At 53.2% G+C, this 16,881-nt stretch overlaps 4 protein-coding genes across 17 annotated transcripts in view; 2 read left to right on the top strand and 2 right to left on the bottom strand.

Annotated features, from left to right (window-relative positions):
• The window catches only part of NCR3 (natural cytotoxicity triggering receptor 3), a 43,641-nt gene extending 41,378 nt beyond the window's left edge, over positions 1-2,263 (top strand). For 3 of the 9 annotated variants that reach the window (XM_012436635.3, XM_064361241.1, XM_012436634.3), the window contains 2 exons: positions 1,002-1,622; positions 1,761-1,927. In XM_012436635.3, the coding sequence (XP_012292058.1) occupies positions 1,002-1,622; positions 1,761-1,807 (668 nt within the window). In that variant the 3' untranslated portion in view covers positions 1,808-1,927. Of the gene's footprint in view, positions 1-1,001; positions 1,623-1,760 lie in introns of all 9 variants that reach the window. The other 6 variants (XM_012436640.2, XM_012436639.3, XM_012436637.2 and 3 more) reach the window with 6 other exon arrangements.
• On the bottom strand, positions 2,253-5,001 carry LST1 (leukocyte specific transcript 1). Of its 4 annotated transcripts, none has more exons than XM_012436648.3 (6): positions 4,912-5,001; positions 3,905-4,032; positions 3,721-3,814; positions 3,407-3,502; positions 3,178-3,200; positions 2,253-2,653 (listed from the first exon to the last, which is right to left on the bottom strand). In XM_012436648.3, exons 3-6 carry the CDS (start codon positions 3,788-3,790, stop codon positions 2,489-2,491), a joined length of 354 nt encoding a protein of 117 aa, XP_012292071.1. In that variant the 5' UTR covers positions 3,791-3,814; positions 3,905-4,032; positions 4,912-5,001; the 3' UTR covers positions 2,253-2,488. The 4 variants fall into 4 exon arrangements, 3 of the variants coding, with proteins under 3 accessions (XP_012292071.1, XP_064217313.1, XP_012292072.1); XM_064361243.1 differs by having other exon boundaries at positions 3,905-3,983; positions 4,912-5,000; XM_012436649.3 differs by lacking the exon at positions 3,721-3,814.
• A 3,461-nt stretch (positions 5,002-8,462) lies between these two features.
• On the top strand, positions 8,463-10,363 carry LTB (lymphotoxin beta). Of its 2 annotated transcripts, XM_012436632.3 has the most exons (4): positions 8,463-8,665; positions 9,054-9,099; positions 9,285-9,356; positions 9,756-10,363. In XM_012436632.3, the coding sequence occupies exons 1-4, from the start codon at positions 8,504-8,506 to the stop codon at positions 10,208-10,210; spliced, it is 735 nt and encodes a 244-aa protein (XP_012292055.1). In that variant the 5' UTR covers positions 8,463-8,503; the 3' UTR covers positions 10,211-10,363. The 2 variants fall into 2 exon arrangements, with proteins under 2 accessions (XP_012292055.1, XP_012292056.1); XM_012436633.3 differs by lacking the exon at positions 9,054-9,099 and having other exon boundaries at positions 8,468-8,665.
• A 2,505-nt stretch (positions 10,364-12,868) lies between these two features.
• Positions 12,869-15,644, bottom strand: TNF (tumor necrosis factor). Of its 2 annotated transcripts, XM_012436771.2 has the most exons (4): positions 15,285-15,644; positions 14,629-14,674; positions 14,395-14,442; positions 12,869-14,096 (listed from the first exon to the last, which is right to left on the bottom strand). In XM_012436771.2, exons 1-4 carry the CDS (start codon positions 15,465-15,467, stop codon positions 13,675-13,677), a joined length of 699 nt encoding a protein of 232 aa, XP_012292194.1. In that variant the 5' UTR covers positions 15,468-15,644; the 3' UTR covers positions 12,869-13,674. The 2 variants fall into 2 exon arrangements, with proteins under 2 accessions (XP_012292194.1, XP_012292193.1); XM_012436770.2 differs by lacking the exon at positions 15,285-15,644 and having other exon boundaries at positions 12,875-14,096; positions 14,629-15,233.
• Positions 15,645-16,881: the final 1,237 nt, after the last annotated feature.

Consider the following 16,881-nt stretch of genomic DNA (forward strand, 5'->3'; position numbering starts at 1 on the left):
ACTTTGGGAGGCTGAGGGAGGAGGATCACTTGAGGTCAGGAGTTTGAGACCAGCCTGGCCAACATGGTGAAACTACGTCTCTACTAAAAATACAAAAATTAGCCGGACGTGGTGACTCATGCCTGTAATCCTAGCTACTCAGGAGGCTGAGGCAGGAGAATCACTTGAATCCAGGAGGCGGAAGTTGTAGTGAGCCAAGATCGTGCCATTGCACTCCAGCCTGAGGGCAACAGAGCAAGACTTTGCCTTGAAAAAAAAAAGAAAAGAGAAAAAGAACAAGGATGGCTTACCATGCAATGCCATTAGTACTAAAATAATACCTGGAATAATATAATTAGTGATGTTAGTTAACTAGGCAGCTGCATTAATTAATAAGCTTAATTTCACTGTGATGGTTTACATTTTAGCTAGACAAGTTACTACTGAACTGGCTGGAGAATGATGGCAGAGGGTGAGAGTGAGAGTTGGTATAGCAAGAATTTGAAAAATGATTTAATAAGCAATGTTAAGAAATCAGATTAGTTGGGCCAGGTGCTGTGGCTCACATCTGTAACCCCAGCACTTTGGGAGGCTGAGGCGGGCAGATCACAAGGTCAGGAGTTAGAAACCAGCCTGACCAACATGGTGAAACCCCGTCTCTACTAAAAATACAAAAATTAGCTGGGTGTGGTGGTACACGCCTGTAATCCCAGCTATTTGGGAGGCTGAGGCAGGAGAATCACTCTTAGCCAGGAGGCAGAGGTTGCAGTGAGCGGAGATCATGCCACTGTACTCCAGCCTGGGCCACAGAGCGAGACTCCAACTCAAAAAAAAGAAAGAAAGAAAGAAAGAAAGAAAGAAATCAGATTGGTTAAGACGAAAGGGTTTCATGAGGCACCCAAAGTGTCTATTCCATGAACCCTATACCCGAGACAGCTAGGATGTTCTACTCCAAGCTCACCTGTCTGTTCTCTTTGGAGTAACTCGGGAGGCGTTTCTCTGGGTCTTCCTTCTGCCTCCAGGATCCTGTGCTCTCTGGGTGTCCCAGCCCCCTGAGATTCATACCCTGGAAGGATCCTCTGCCTTCCTGCCCTGCTCCTTCAATGCCAGCAGAGGGAAACTGGCCATTGGCTCCGTCACGTGGTTCCGAGATGAGGTGGCTTCAGGGAAGGAGGTGAGGAATGGAACCCCAGAGTTCAGGGGCCGCCTGGCCCCCCTTGCTTCTTTCCGTTTCCTCCATGACCACCAGGCTGAGCTGCACATCTGGGACGTGCGAGACCATGACGCCGGCATCTACTTGTGCAGGGTGGAGGTGCTGGGCCTGGGTGTCGGGACAGGGAACGGGACTCGGCTGGTGGTTGAGAAAGGTGAGATGCTGGGAGGTGGTGTCTCTTCCTGGCTGGAGGCCCCAAGAGGCAACGTCCTTGGGAGTCAGGGATCCTCCCCTGGGGTCCCTATCCTCCTGGGAAGAAGTGCACACAGAAGAAGCCTGTGTGCACTTCATCCCCAACCCCCTTTTCCATTGCCCCGTGCAGAACATCCTCAGCTAGGGGCTGGTCCAGTCCTCCTCCTTCGGGCTGGATTCTATGCCATCAGCTTTCTTTCTGTGGCCATGGGCAGCACCCTTTATTACCAGGGTAAATGTGAGTAATGGAGGCAGGGGCAATAGTGGACAAGATGGGAAGGGCAGTAAGAGAGTGGGAGGAGGGGGACAGAGACCAGGAAGAGGAGAGCCTCGGGGGACTTCGACACTGAGCAGCTCCTGTCCTCTCTCTGCCCAGGCCACGGTCACATGGGAACATGCTGCCACTCCTCAGATGGCCCCTGAGGAGTGATCCCAGAGCCCAGTGATCCCCAGTCCTCTTCAAAAGACCCCAATAAATCGCTCTCTGCCCCACCACTAACTCCTCCTTATGAGTCTCATGTGTTTTCTTCTCCATTCTCCAGATGCCCAATGTACCCTCTCTGGATTTCCCCAACTCTGAACTCTCCCTTCCACCAGGTCTAACCTGGAAAGGTCCAAGAAGGCAGCTTCCGGCTGTGGCGCCCAGGGCCCCTCCCACCGCCATGTGGGGGCTCAGCACACCTGCTTCCCCAGACCCAGGAGGCTGAGTCTGATTGTCCTGAGAAATGGGAAGGATCAGATATGACCCCTCCTTGGCAACTGCCGTTTCCTGCCAGGCCCACACATACTCTCTTTTGGCTGTTAGGGGAGCCTGGGTCCCTGAAGACTCTCATTTGCCCAATAAATCACTACTTGACCCCAGAGTGGGTAGGAGGGTGAGCCACTTGTTTTTTGTTTTTTTTATTTAATTTTAATTTTTACGTAACAAACTCCCTATTCAAAGGTCAAAAAGCCACAGAAGTTTTGATGATAATCATTTTGAACGGAGGCTCAAGATGGACCGAGAGGACTGAGACACAGAAGTGGGGGGACCACAGTCTTTACTGGGTGGACCACAGGGTGACCCTGTCCGCCTGCCTGGGTCGAGGGGGGTGTCTGGCGTGCTCAGGTGGGTTTGTTCTCAGCAATGCAGGCATAGTCAGCTCTGGGATCCTCCTTGGTGCCTCTCTCTTGTCTGTCCCTGAGGTCAGGTCCCTCGCTGCTGGGCACTGGCAGCCTCTGCAGCGATGCATAGTGGAGCTCCTGCTCCGAGGAGTCTTGGGCCTGGGGCTAGGACAGAAGGTGCTGATGGGAGGCCACGCCTTCAGGTCCTTCCCTGTGAGTTCTGCTCCCGCCTCCAGCCTTCCTTACTTCCCTGACTTTCTCTCTCTCTCTCTCTTTCTCTCTCTTTCTGGAGACAGTCCTACTATGTTTTCCAGGCTGGTCTTACGCCTGAGCTCAAGCTATCTTCCTCCTTCAGCCTCCTAACAGTTGGAAGTACAGGCGTGAGCCACTGTGCCTGGTTCTAGAGCTTCTCTCTCTCTCTGTCTCTGTCTCTCTCTCTCTCACTGCTCTTTCTATTTGTGTCTTTCTCACTCTCATTCTCTCCCTGTCTCTCACTCCTATCCTCTCTCCCACTTTCTCTTTTGGTTTCTGTCTCCTTTTCTCTCTCTCGCCCTAATTTTCTCTGCTCCTACTTTTCCCTCTCCTCATCTCCCGCCCCCACCCCTCCTCTCAGCGCTCAGCCACGCTTCTCCCCCCTTAACCCACTCAGGTTCTCTCTTGCCCTCCCCCTTCCCTGTCCCCGGACTCACCCAGCTGCTCTCCAGCCTCTTTACTGGAAGAAAAGAAGAAGCTCAGCACAGCCCACCCTTTGTGCTTCTCCCGGCCCCTCCCCGGCTCCCCACCCCAGCAGGCATGGGCTCCCTTGTTGGCTTCCCCATGGCTCCAGAGCCAGGCAGGTTCTGGGAAAGCAGCGGGAAGGGGTGTGGGTGGGGCCACAGGGGGCACTAATGCGGGGTGAGGAGGGAGTGCGGCACTCACCTCTGCGATGCAGCCGACAAAGGCAGACGGACAGAAGGACCACAGCCAGAAGCAGGAGCCCACCCAGTCCCAGACCCACGTAGAGGTATATACTACCTACAGGGAAAAGGGCTCAAGGTTACAGACCCCATTCCCTCTCCAGCCTATCCTAGCCTCCTGGTTGGTTGCTGCTTTCTCAGATTCCCTCTCCAACAGTTTTAGAGGCAGAAAAATATACCCTCAGAGCTTCCCCAGACCCCAGACCTCAATACCTCACCTCCTACCAGGGTATATGCCCTCATCGGTTATCTTGCCTCATAGCTGAGACCACTCACCCTTTAGAGGCTTCCCACTGAAATCTCTGCTGTTTCTGGGCCTCCTGTGAGGTCCCTTTCCCTCCTGCATCAGCTGTCCCCAGAGGCTGTCCACCTAGTCATGAGCCGCACACATCACTGTTCCCCATCACCTCCTGAGCTCCCAGGACCCTCCCTATGCAGATGCTAGAGGCCCTTTACTTACACATATTGCCACTGCAATCTGATATTATTAAGTCGGGGATCAGGGACTGGCCTGGAGGTCAGGAACTCTAGTCCTTGCTCTTTTGGGTGAAATGATCAGGGGTTAGTCACGTGCCTTAAGTTCCTCATCTGCGAAGTGAGGGGCCCTCTGTTACAATCGTTCCCGGGCTGGGGAGCCTCACTTATGTGCCAACCCTGAGCTGGACACTTTCCATTCCTCACTGCTAATCCCCAGAACACAGGGTATCATGGTGTCCATTGTCCAAGTAAGGACCCGAGATTCAAGCCTGAACGTTACTATCTCCATCCCAGAAGAGTGGAGCTGGAGTTTAAGGCCAGCTCTGTCCAGCTCCAGAGCCCAGCCCTTTCCTCTGCCCTGGGCTGACTAGGTGGTTTGAAGGGGCCTTTCCAGCCCTGGATGGTTTTAGGTGCTGGTAAGGGGCTGATGGAGCGGAAGGAGCCTGGGCCTGGGTGGGTGTGGGCACTGGGAGGAAGTAGGGAGGGTGATATCAGCACGCCCAGCAGCTGGGCTGCTCCCTGAGCCTCAGAGCAGCGCGGGAGTCTCGGGGCCCCCTTGGCTGGTGTGGAGACCCACTTCCCACGGGCAGATGTTGCTGGGGCTGAAGTGGGGCATGGAGGAGCGTCTGGGGCCCCTTAACTTCCCCTCAGGCACTTCCTGCCCTTCAACCACTGGTTCCTGTTTGAGGGCAAAGAGGGGGCCGCTGTCTTCACCCCAGAGCCAAATATACTGACTAGGGTCTGCAAACTGCAATCCTTCTGGGTTTAAGAGGAATTCTGGAGAGTAGGGAGCAGAAGCCCAGGTGGAGGCCATAAGGGCTGTGGGCATAGAAAGGGATTGTCTTTCATTATTTGGGAAGCAGAGACTCAGAGGATTCCTCGACGGTCCAGGGAAACTCAAACCCATACTCTCCCTCCCCTCATCCTAGCTTCACCTGACTCTGGGGTGCGACCATCCTTCCACCAAGTCCCTGCCCATTCCCAGCTTACCCAGAGCCTGTGGCCCGCGGGATAAACAGATTCCAAACTGGCCAGCGCTGTCTGGCTGAAGAGAAGTGTTGCCACTTCAGACATTCCTGCCTCTCCTCTGGCTTTAACTTCTCCCCGAGCCAGGGTTCCTCCCCAGCATTGCTAGGAGAGGAAGTTCGGCTTGAGGGTTAGGGTTACAACATCTTTTCTTTCAAACTCCTGGACCTGTAGCTAGGGCTGTCATCTCCAGTCATTTCATGGATCCTGCCACTAGTCAGCCAATATCCACCTCCTTCAGGTGTCTTCCTTGGTTAACTTTTTCTTTACTACCCCTCACACTGCATCTGTTGAGACTGCTTGATCTTGGTGTATGTGTGTGGACACACACACCCCACTCCCACATCAGACTGGGAGCTCTGGCATATTTGGGGTGACCCACTTGTGTCTGATTAACAAACAGGAGACAGACTAGATCTACATGAGCCCTGTGGATCCATCTAGGACAGAAAGTTGGTGACAAGTTGGTGACGGAAAGGAGGTATGTGCAATCCAGGTAAACTTCCTGTAGGAGGCAGCTTTCTGGCATTGAAAACAGAACCAAGTAAAGGCAGCAGCCTGAGGCCCTCTGGAGAGACCTGGGTGAAGGCTTCTTAGTGGCACTGTGATGGAGAAGGAGATGGGTGCTAGAGGATTGCAGGCTTACTCCTTGGGGAGGGTGAAGACTAGGGAACTCATGTAAGGCAAAGGGTGAGAAGGAGATCTGGCACTTGGGTGGGTCCATATTCATTTGCAATTCTCCTTCCAAATTCAAGAAACTTCTACTTCCTCCCTGACCCTTCTCCCCATCCTCCATGTTCCTTACGCTGAATAATATTCAGGTTTTTTTACAGTTGATTATTAAAAAGTACAAACATAGGATTAAATGAAAAGAATTGAACAGTGAACATATTCTTACCACCTAGACACTACTAGTTAACATTTTTTGTTTTGTTTTTGAGATGGGGGGTCTCACTCTGTCACTCAGCCTGAAGTGCAGTGGTGAAATCATAGCTCACTGCAGCCTTGAATTCCTGGGCTCAGTGATCCTCCCACCTCAGCCTCCTGAGTAGCTAGGACTGCAGGCACCTGCGACCACGTGAGGCTTTGTAGAGATGGGTCTTACGATGTTGACCAGGCTGGTCTTGAACTCCTGGCCTCAAGCAATCGTTCCACCTTAGCCTCCCAAAGTGCTGGAATTATAGGAGTGACCCACTGCACCTGGCTCTATTAACATCTTTTATTTGCTTTATCACATATTTTTCAATCCATCTCACTTTTAAATATCTTTAAAAATTGCAAATATCAGTACATTTTACATCTAAACCCTTCAGAAGCTTCACATTGACTGGAGTTCAGTATTTATTTCCCCATTTCTTTTCTGGCCTGAGGAAGACAATTTTACTTACAAATCTCAAGTCAGTACTATTTTTTTTTTTTTTTTTTTTTTTTTTTTTTTTACTGGATCTTGGCCAAAAGGCTGAGAAGCGATCTTTTTTTCTTTGAGACAGAGTCTTGCTCTGTCACCCAGGCTGGAGTGCAGTGGTGTGATCTGGGCTCATTGCAACCTCTGCCTTCTGGGTTCAAGTGATTCTCCTGCCTCAGCCTCCCGAGTAGCTGGGACTACAGGTTTGTGCCACCACGCCCAGCTAATTTTTGTATTTTTAATGGAGACAGGGTTTCACCATGTTGGCCAGGCTGGTCTTTAACTCTTGACCTCAAGTGATCAGTCTGCCTTGGTCTTCTAAAGTGCTGGGATTACAGGCATGAGCCACCGTGCCGGGCCCAGTACTCGGTTTTTAAACTGCCTTGTGGCCGGGCGTGTTGGCTCATGCCTGTAATCCCCAGGACTTTGGGAGGTCAAGGCGGGTGGATCACAAGGTCAAGAGATCGAGACGAGCCTGGCCAACATGGTGAAACCCCATCTCTATTAAAAATACAAAAATTATCCTGGTGTGGTGGTGCATGCCTGTAGTCTCAGCTACTTGGGAGGCTGAGGCAGGAGAATCACTTGAACCTGGGAGGTGGAGATTGCAGTGAGCCGAGATCGTGCCACTGCACTCCAGCCTGACGACAGAGCAAGACTCCATCTCAAAAATAAATAAATAAATAAATAAAATAAACTGCCTCGTCATCAAGGCTCTGGAGCCAGATGCCTGGGTTCAAGTCCTCGTTATGCCACTGGCTCTGTGAGCTCCATAAGATTCTTAACCTCTCTGTGCCCCAGTTTCCTTTTAGAGTTTTTGTCAGGATTATAATTATTTGCTGGGCATGGTGGCTCATGCCTGTAATCCCAGCTATTCAGAAGGCTGAGGTGGGTGGATGGAAACAGCCTGGAGGTCAAGGCTGCAGTGAGCCATGATCCTGTCACTGCACTCCAGCTTGGGCGGCATAGCAAGACCCTGTTTCTGAAAAAAAAGTATTAAAGTGTGTAAATCAGTGGCATACACATACTAAGTGCATTTTGTGTATCAGGTATATTATTCTTACTATTACCCAAACACATAGAGATGCTGCCAGGAAAGGGAGATGACTGGGGCCCTCCCAGATTCCTTGGACCTGGACTTGCCTCCCTTGACTCTTTTGTTTTTTGTCTTTCTTTCTTTCTTTTCTTTTTTTTTTTTTTTTATAAAAGATGGGGTTTCTCCATGTTGGCCAGGCTGTTCTCGAACTCCTGACCTCAGGTGATCCGCCCACCTCGGCTTCCCAAAGTGCTCGGATTACAGGCGTGAGCCACGGCACCCGGCCTCCTCCCTTGACTCTTACCACTCACGCTGCCTTACATCTACCTTTTGGTCCTTGCTGCTTTGTTTTGGTTATTCCTGCATTTATTTGTCCTTTTATTCATTTATGTATAAACATTTAGTAAGCACCTATTGATGGATAGCGCTCATTGTAGACTTCGAAGCTTTTTGAGGGTGGGAGTTTGCCTCGTCCATCTGTCTTTACTCTTTGCAGCAGGGAGGTAAAGCTCCATTTCCATCCCTCCTCAGTGAGTCAGCAGTCAGTGGTGAGGCTAAGGCTTACCTCTGCCTTTCTCACCCAGCATAGGGTCTGGAGGTGAGCAAGGGAATGGGAGGAGGTCAGCCCAGTATGGGAATCAGTTCTTCTCAGGGACCCAGACATCCATCCCTCAAGACTCCAGTCCTTGTCCTACTCCAGCCCTTGACCTCAGGTCTGTGGATCAGCTCTTCCTTCAGCACATACCTTGAGGGTATAGAAGAATGCAAACCACATTGGAAACCTGGAGATCGGTGTTCTCATTTCAGCTCTGCTGACTGGCTTTCTGCAAGCTACCTTCCCTTCCCAGGCCTCAGTTTCCCTCTCTGCTGAGCCAGAAGATGTCTAAAGCCCCCTTTGGTTCCACCCTGAGAGCCTGTCTCCATACCCCAACTTCTCCCCCAGTTCAGAGAACCCAGGCATCCAGTTGCCTCACCCCAGCTCTGGGTAAACAGGAAGCTGGGTGAGGGGAGCCGGGGTGTGTGGAAAGTCCCAGCCAGGTGTGTGGGTCTACAGGGAGGGGGTGGCCCCATCCCTGAGGTATGAAAGCCCCCGCTCTGCCTCTGGTTCAGTCTCAATGGGGGCAATGGGGCTGGAGGGCAGGGGTGGGAGGCTCCAGGGGAGGGGCTCCCTCCTGCTAGCTGTGGCAGGAGCCACATTTCTGGTGACCCTGTTGCTGGTGGTGCCTATCACTATCCTGGCTGTGCTGGCCTTGGTGCCCCAGGATCAGGGAGGACTGGTGAGTGGCTGCAACAGGTCCTGGTGGAGGGCTGTTTGTTGCGGATGCAGGGCTCCCTCTGGTCGTGCCTGTGGTCTTTTGCCCCCTCTGGCTCAGCTGGCTCGGCTGTCCCTGGTGGGGATGTCTTGTGTCTTTGCTAACTCTTTCCATGTACCTATGATGCTGTGCTTGTGTCCCAACGTAAGCCCCTTATGTCTCCTCTTCCCAAGGCACATCTGTCTCTCTGCCCAAGTACCTATGCCTTGCTTGCTCTCCCTTCTAGGGTGGTGTGGTTGGGGATGGTGCTGGTGGGAGAAACCCCAGGCCTGCAGCTTGAGTCCATTTTCAGAGGGGTAGGGGTGACATGAGCTGAATCTGAACTCTGGGCACTGTGACCCCACCCAACCAGGTAACGGAGACCGCTGACCCCGGGGCACAGGCCCAGCAAGGACTGGGTAAGAGCTGACCGTTTCTCCTTACCCGCTCCAGCCCCTCAGGGGCTCCCAGCTCCCAGCTGCGTACCCAGAAACCTCTTCCTCCAGAAATCCAGGCTCCCCATCCCTGCACCCTGTCCTCTCAAGGGTCGCCAGCATGGGTGTCTGCCTGGCCCCAATCGTGGACTCTATTATGCCCCTTCCAGGGTTTCAGAAGCTGCCGGAGGAGGAGCCAGAAACGGATCTCAGCCCCGAGCTCCCAGCTGCCCACCTCATAGGTAAGGATCTCAAAGACCCGAATAAGAGTTTAAATAATCCGAAGGTTCCAGTTCTGCTCGCCCAGAGTCCCTGGGCTCCATGATTCCAGGGCTCGGTTTCCCACCCGCTTCACCACCTTTCACTGTTCGTGCCCACCCTTCCGCTCGTCCCCGCAGTGCAGCTGCTTATTCCCTCCAGCGCAGGCAAAAGCCGGCCTTGAGGTCCCCACTACAGCGCTCTGCACCCCACATCCCTGCTCCCTCGGCCCCCAACTCGCACTCATTCCAGAGACAGCACCCCCCCACACACACACACCCCGGCCCCGCTCGGCTCCCGCCGGGGCTAAAAGCTGCCACTCTCCCAGAACCCGAGCCTTTAGGATCGTTTTCCCAAGAGCGCGCGGGCCCATGTCTCCGCAGGCGCTCCGCTGAAGGGGCAGGGGCTAGCCTGGGAGGCGACGAAGGAACAGGCGTTTCTGAGCAGCGGGACGCAGTTCTCGGACGCCGAGGGGCTGGCGCTCCCGCAGGACGGCCTCTATTACCTCTACTGTTTCGTCGGCTACCGGGGCCGGGCGCCCCCTGGCGGCGAGGGTCCCCGGGGCCGCTCGGTCACGCTGCGCAGCTCGCTGTACCGGGAGGGGGGCGCTTACGGGCCGGGCACTCCCGAGCTGTTGCTCGAGGGCGCCGAGACCGTGACCCTCGTGCTGGACCCGGCCGGGAGGCAAGGGTATGGGCCTCTCTGGTACACGAGCGTGGGGTTCGGCGGCCTGGTGCAGCTCCGGAGGGGCGAGAGGGTTTACGTCAACATCAGTCACCCCGATATGGTGGACTTCGCGAGAGGGAAGACCTTCTTTGGGGCCGTGATGGTAGGGTGAGGGGATATGACTGCGTGATGCGGGTGTGTGAATATTGGAGTCCCGGACGCCCAGGACCCCATGGCAGTGGGAAAAATGTAGGAGACTGTTTGGAAATTGATTTTGAGTCTGATGAAAATAAAGAATGGAAAGCTTCAGTGCTGCTGATACAGATGCTGCGATGTGACGCGTCTTAATTCAGGATGCGTGCACGGGTGTGGGTTAAATGTTCTCTGTACTTTTCTGGTTGCTTGAAACAATTCACCACAACACAATGTATGGGCTTTGCTCCTGGGAATGGTGGTCTGCTGATCCCACCCCTCCCTGCCTCCAAATGGCCAGGCCCCACCATTAGTCCAGTTGGAGGGTGGAGGAAGGGGGACTACTCAAACTCCTAAGCGGGCATCCTGATTTTCAGGCCCACATGGTCCCAACCAGACTCTGCACCACACTCTTTTTTCTTGGGTCCCCTCCAACAGTGAGAGGGGTCACTACAGAGCACAGCAAGCACCGCTCAGAAAGGCCCAGCTGCAGAGTAAGCGCCTATCAAGATAGAGGAATGAGGCGTGGAGGGGCCCCGCACTTCTCCCCCAGGGCTGCCTGAAGGCCTCTTTCTCTGCTACCCCACAGTCAACTCTTCTCCAAGGAGCTTAATTCAAGGCTCATGGGGGCTGAAGGGAGGAGGCTGAAGGAGAAAGAAGGGGAAGATATTAGAGAGAGATGGGGATGATGGAAGGATTCTGTGGTGCCCGAAAACACCAGGAAGTTCTGGGGAGGAGGAAAAACCAATGCCACAATGTCCCGTTTAGGGTGAGGTGGAAAATCCTCACCTTTTGTTCACACTTTAGGTACCCCTTCCCAAAAGTGAGTAAGTGTGGGTGCCTCGGGGTAACAGTAGTCCCTCCTTATGTCATGACCAACTTTCAGCCACAGGCTGGGGGAGGCAGAGGGTGACCCAAGGCCCTATCTAGGTCACCCCACTGGGTCACCCCACCCCCTCAGCCTATCACACAGTTTTCTCCTGCCTGGCACCCCAGGGCTGGTGGTAGAGCCTAATTTCCGAGTTCACTGGGGGCTCCCAGTCTTGGGGGACTCAATCTCTGCCTCCATATTTGTTTTTGGAATACTATTTTTGAGACAGGGTCTCATTCTGTCACCCAGACGGGGGGTACAGTGGCATGATCATAGCTCATTGGAACCTCAAACCCTGGGCTCGAGTGATACTCCTGTCTCAGCCTCCTGAGTAGCTAGGACTACAGGCATGCCCCACCTGGCTAATTTTTTTTTTTTGAGATGGAGTTTCACTCTTTTTGCCCAGGCTGGAGAAAACCGTGTGGTAGTGGAGTGCAATGGTGTGATCTTGGCTCATCACAACCTCCTCCTCCTCCTGGGTTCAAGTGATTCTCCTGCCTCAGCTCCCCCGAGTAGCTGGGATTATAGGCATGCGCCACTGTGTCCTGCTAATCTTGTATTTTTAGTAGAGATGAGGTTTCTCCATGTTGGTCAGGCTGGTCTCGATCTCCTGACCTCATGATCCACCTGCCTCATCTTCCCAAAGTGCTGGGATCACAGGCGTGAGTCATGGTGCCCAGCCCACCTGGCTAATTTTTTAATTTTTTGTAGAAACAAAGTCTTGTTATGTTTCATAGGCTGGTCTTGAACTAGTGGGCTCAAGTGATCCTCCCACCTTAGCCTCCCAAAGTGCTGGGATTACAGGCGTGAGCCACCGCACCTGCCCCTTGTTTGCCTTTGACTCTGTTCAGATCCTTCATCGGGGGAGGGGTGCTTTTCTCTTTCCAGATCACCCATCTCACAGCTCTCCCCTCCTTCACTACAAATACGAGTGGGACCAAACTGGCTTGTGAGTCCTTCACCCACCTCTTATTCCTATATATTTTTCTTTTTTAAAAAATAGAGGCAGGATGACAGGATGTCACTATGTTGCCCAGGTTGCTCTTGAGCTCCTGGGTTCAAGCAATCTTCTCACCTTGATCTCCTGAAGTGAAGGGATTACAGGTGCATGCCATCACGCCCAGCGGTTCAGTTCCTTCTTTATTGTCCTCAGTCTCTTCAATTTCACCCACTGAGAGAATGGAAGGGGATGGAACAGCTGGAAACTGGTTGAAGGAAGTAAGCCAGAATTCACTGAGTGCCCACTGTGCCAAGGGCTGAGTGAGATCCTCTGATGGAGGTCAAGCCTTCTCTCACATGCCCTGTGTGTGGAGGACGTTCCTATCTTCATTGGATAGACAGGTTAAATGTCTGGTTCAGGAGGCAGAGTTAGGACAGGATGATTTGAAGCTTAGGTACCTGAATCTCTGGAAGTCCCTTGACTGTGATTCAGGTACCTGAGAATGTGGCTCCTCCCTAGCTTTCTCCGATGGCTGGCCAGCTGCAGCAGCCGGAAATCTCACCTGAGCTGTAGGATTTTCCCAGCAAGGACTGGAATTCCCAGAATTGGAAATTCCCATGCCCTGAGGGAGAGGTAATTAGGTGCAGGTTCCTGTTTCCAGGGGGATGGGGAATATTCTGCTGGGCTTTGTTTATGTAGGACCCCAGGAGTCTAAGGATGGGACTGGGTCTGAGGGATCTTAAACCCTGTGGAGACAGGACTTAGGGAGCTTCTTCCCACTCGCAAGAAGAGGCAGATGCAGAATTAATTCCAAAAAGGAGACCATGTTTCTTTTCTAAGCAAACTTTATTTCTCGCCACTGAATAGTAGGGCGATTACAGACAACTCCCCTGGGGAGCAGAGGTTCAGTGATGAGTGACAGTCGGTCACCAAATCAGTATTGTTCGGACAACTTAATCAGATGAATATTTTTTAAAACATAATCAAAAGAAGGCACAGAGGCCAGGAGGCTACGTGGGAACAGCCTATTATTCAGCTCTGTTTTCACAGAAAACATGTCTGGCCTAGGCAGCTCTCACATTGGGTCCCCCGGGATGCCCCGACCTCCTAAATAAATACATATTCGTCGGTAAATAAATAAATAATAAATAAATAATAAATAATCACAGGTGCAAACATAAATAGAGGGGCTGGCTTCATGGGGAAGGCTGGGCTCTGTGTCTCAGGGGAGTCTGGAAACATCTGGAGAAAGGAAGGCCGAGGTCACTCATGTCAACTTCTGGGTGAGGTCTCCTCAAGCCCTGCAGCGTTCTGGCCGGAGCCAAAGGCTCCAGGTCCCCAGATTCCAGATGTCACAGACTGAGTTCCGGGATCAAAGCTGTAGGCCCTGGTGAGTTCTGGAGGCCCCAGTCTGAATTCTTGGTGGTTGCCAGTGCTTTACTGTGCAGGCCACACTTTCCTGAATCCCGGGTTTCGAAGTGGTGGTGGTGTTGCTTAAAGTTCTAAGCCTGGGATCCGACCCTAAGCCCCTAATTCTCTTTTAAGCCAGAAGAGGATGAGGGTGTCTGAAGGAGGGGATAATAAAGGGATTGGGGCAGGGGAGGGGTTTGGGAAGGATGGATGTCCGTCCTCCTCACAGGCCAATGATCCCAAAGTAGACCTGCCCAGACTCAGCCAAATCGAGATAGTCAGGCAGATTGATCTCAGCGCTGAGTCGATCGCCCTTCTCCAGCTGGAAGACCCCTCCCAGGTAGATGGGCTCATACCAGGGATTGGTCTTAGCGCCCCGTGGGGTCTCCCTCTGGCAGGGGCTCTTGATGGCAGAGAGAAGGTTGACCTTGGCCTGGTAGGAGACAGCGATGCGGCTGATGCTGTGGGTGAGGAGCATAAAGGTGGAGGGGCAGCCTTGGCCCTTGAAGAGGACCTGGGAGTAGACGAGGTACAGCCCCTCTGATGGCACCACCAGCTGGTTATCTCTCAGCTCCACGCCATTGGCCAGGAGGGCATTGGCCCTGCGGTTCAGCCACTGGAGCTGCCCCTCAGCTTGAGGGTTTGCTGGAGGGAGGGAGAGAGAGAGAGGGGAGTCAGTGTGGCCATGTCAGTTCACTCTCCACATCCTGGCCCTCGAGCTCTGCCCGCCCCACATCCGGTTCCTGTCCCCTCTGTCTGTCATTCCTCATCCCACCTGGATGACGTTCTGGGTATCCCCCAAGCCCTGTGCTGTTCCTCCACCCTCCCCTTGAGCTCAGCGAGTCTTTCTCACACTGTCTTCGAGGCCTAACTACCCTCAGCCAGGCTTCAACCCCCACATCCTATCCCTCCAAGTTACAAGACACATCCTCAGAACTCTTACCTACAACATGGGCTACAGGCTTGTCACTCGGGATTCGAGATGATGATCCTGAAGAGGAAAGAGAAAAGGAAAAGCTGAGACTCTTAAACTTCCAGAAAATACTCCCTACTTTCACGTCCATCCGTCCTCCCCCCAAGAACAAAACTTTAAATTTCCCCCACTACTTCCATACCAGTACTAACCCTACCCCCCAACCCAAACCCAGAGTTAGGAAAGAGGTTTGGAGACACTTACTGACTGCCAGGGCCAGAGGACTGATTAGAGAGAGGTCCTTGGGGAACTGTTGAGGAGAAGGAGAATGGTTAGCATCGAGCGAGTCGCCCTGAAAGGAGGAACAGCTGGCTGCCTGCCTGGCCTGCACTCTTAGCCCTGAGGTGTCTGCTTTTTTTCCTCCATTCATCCGTGTATTCACCCTCCATGCATTCAACAACTGTTTCACTGAGTGTCTTCTGTGCGCCAGACACCCTATCTTCATCTCTCCTTATCGCCCTCGTCTCTCTCCTTAGTTCTGTCTCATATCTCCCACATCTGTTTCTGTCTCACCATCTTTATTCGTATCACTTGTTTCTTCCCCATCTCTCTGTTACACCCACATCTGTCTTCATATCTTATTTATATATCTGCTTGCTCATTCATTCATTCATTCATTCATTCACTCCATACACACTTAGTGAACACCTCCTGTGTGCCAGACATCCTGTCTCTGCATCTTTCTCTCTCTCTTCCCCATCTCTTGGCACATCTCTTTCTGCATCCCCATCTTTCTCCACGTTTTTTCTCTCCATCCCTCCCTGTCAGCACACGTCTTTTGCCCATTCCATCTCCCTCTCTCTCTTGCGTCTCTACTTCCCCTTGGGTAGGAGAGTGATGAAGGCTGACAAGGCACTCACCTCTTCCCTCTGGGGGCCGATCACTCCGAAGTGCAGCAGGCAGAAGAGCGCGGTGGCACCTGCTACGAGCAGGAAGGAGAAGAGGCTGAGGAACAAGTGCCGCCTGGAGCCCTGGGGCCCCCGGGTCTTGGGGAGCGCCTCCTCGGCCAGCTCCACGTCCTGGATCATGGTTTCAGTGCTCATGGCTGTTCTTTCCAAGGAAGAGAGGGTGGAGCCTTGGGGCGGTATGTGAGAGGGAGCTAACCCTCCCGGCAGCTTGTCTGGGGATGTGGTGTCTGAGGGTTGTTTTCAGGGGGGTCTGAAATTGCTTCTCTCCCTCTTGGCTGGTCCTCTGCTGTCCTTGCTGAGGGAGCTTCTGCTGGCTGAGTGTGAAACAACTGCCTTTATAAAGTCCCTGAGGGGAGAAGAGGGCGGGGAAAGAATCAATCAACCAGCGGAAAACTTCCTTGGTGGAGAAACCCATGAGCTCATCTGGAGGAAGCGGTAGTGGGCCCTAAACCTTCAGTCTCCGTTTCTTCTCCATCGCGGGGGTGGAGATTTGGAAAGTTGGGGACACCCAAGCATCAAGGATACTCCTCACACTCCCCACCCTCCCTGCTCCGATTCCGAGGGGCCCTTCTGGGCCAGTGACTGATTTGTGTGTAGGACCCTGGAGGCTGAAGTCCCCCATGCCCCTCAAAGCCTATTGTCTGAATTTCTTTTGGGGACCAAGTCTGTGGTCTGTTTCCCTCCGATGTCCAGACAGGATGCAGGAAAAAGATAGAGGGAGAACTGGGAGGGGCTTCAGAAAGCTGAGTCCTCAAGGGAGAGAAAATGGAGTTGGAGGGAATAGCTGTGTTGAGTCCTGAGGCCTGTGTTTGGGTCCCTGGAAAGAGAAGGAGCCAGGGACAGGGCAGCTCCATACTTGGGGGCAGCGTCAGGACCTCGGGGTAGGCTGGGTGGGGGTAGCAGGGACAAGCCTGGGACAGCCCCAGGGAGTGAAATCAGCCCCGGGAATTCACAGACCCCACTGGGGCTTCTCCTTTCATTCTGACCCCAGGACTCACACTGCTGGTTTCAGTCTTGGCTTCCAAGAAACTCTGGGGTCCCTGATTTGTTCATGAAGCTCTCATTTCTCACCGCTCCAGTGCGTGGCCATGTCTTCTTAAACATCCCCTGTATTCCGTACCTGGAGGTCCTGGAGGCTCTTTCACTCCCTGGGGCCCTCTGTATGGTCCTGTCTTGGAGCAGGGGTCCCCACACTCGACCCCCATAGCTCTGGACATTCTCCTACCCTTTGCCATGGTCACATCTCCCCAGAGGTCTCCTGTCACCCATTCCTCAGAGCCACTACATGTGACCGTATCTCCCAGCGGCTCCCTGACCCCTGCCCCTCCAGATCCTGACTTTGTCTTCTCAGCTTCTCCTTTGCTTCCCCTGCAGCAGTCTGGCTGCCTCACCTGGTGAGCCCGTCACATATCCCTGAAGCTCTCTGAGCCTTCTATCCTCTTGTTCTGCCCACAGCTGTTGCTCCCTTTGAGCCCTCTGTCCTGCCCTCCATTCCTTAGATAGACTGGGGAATTCTCACTCCCAAACAGACACGCACAAGCAGACAGCA

This window comes from Aotus nancymaae, unplaced genomic scaffold (genome assembly GCF_030222135.1).
Source record: "Aotus nancymaae isolate 86718 unplaced genomic scaffold, 86718_ANA_hifiasm-v0.15.2.pri h1tg000040l, whole genome shotgun sequence".
Lineage (NCBI taxonomy): Eukaryota > Metazoa > Chordata > Mammalia > Primates > Aotidae > Aotus > Aotus nancymaae.

Excerpts from the sequence above, each read along its gene's own strand:
- LST1 (XM_012436648.3), bottom strand. The coding sequence starts at position 3,790 with ATGCAGGAGGGAAAGGGACCTCACAGGAGGCCCAGAAACAGCAGAGAT. Across the intron at positions 3,503-3,720 it reads CAGTGGGAAGCCTCTAAAGG|GTAGTATATACCTCTACGTG; the intron begins GTGAGTGGTCTC and ends TTTTCCCTGTAG. Across the intron at positions 3,201-3,406 it reads TTGTCGGCTGCATCGCAGAG|TAAAGAGGCTGGAGAGCAGC; the intron begins GTGAGTGCCGCA and ends CTTTTCTTCCAG.
- LTB (XM_012436632.3), top strand. The coding sequence starts at position 8,504 with ATGGGGGCAATGGGGCTGGAGGGCAGGGGTGGGAGGCTCCAGGGGAGG. Across the intron at positions 8,666-9,053 it reads CCCAGGATCAGGGAGGACTG|GTAACGGAGACCGCTGACCC; the intron begins GTGAGTGGCTGC and ends CCACCCAACCAG. Across the intron at positions 9,100-9,284 it reads ACAGGCCCAGCAAGGACTGG|GGTTTCAGAAGCTGCCGGAG; the intron begins GTAAGAGCTGAC and ends TGCCCCTTCCAG.
- TNF (XM_012436770.2), bottom strand. The coding sequence starts at position 14,869 with ATGAAGATAGGGTGTCTGGCGCACAGAAGACACTCAGTGAAACAGTTG. Across the intron at positions 14,443-14,628 it reads TCCTCTGGCCCTGGCAGTCA|GATCATCATCTCGAATCCCG; the intron begins GTAAGTGTCTCC and ends TTTCCTCTTCAG. Across the intron at positions 14,097-14,394 it reads GCCTGTAGCCCATGTTGTAG|CAAACCCTCAAGCTGAGGGG; the intron begins GTAAGAGTTCTG and ends CCCTCCCTCCAG.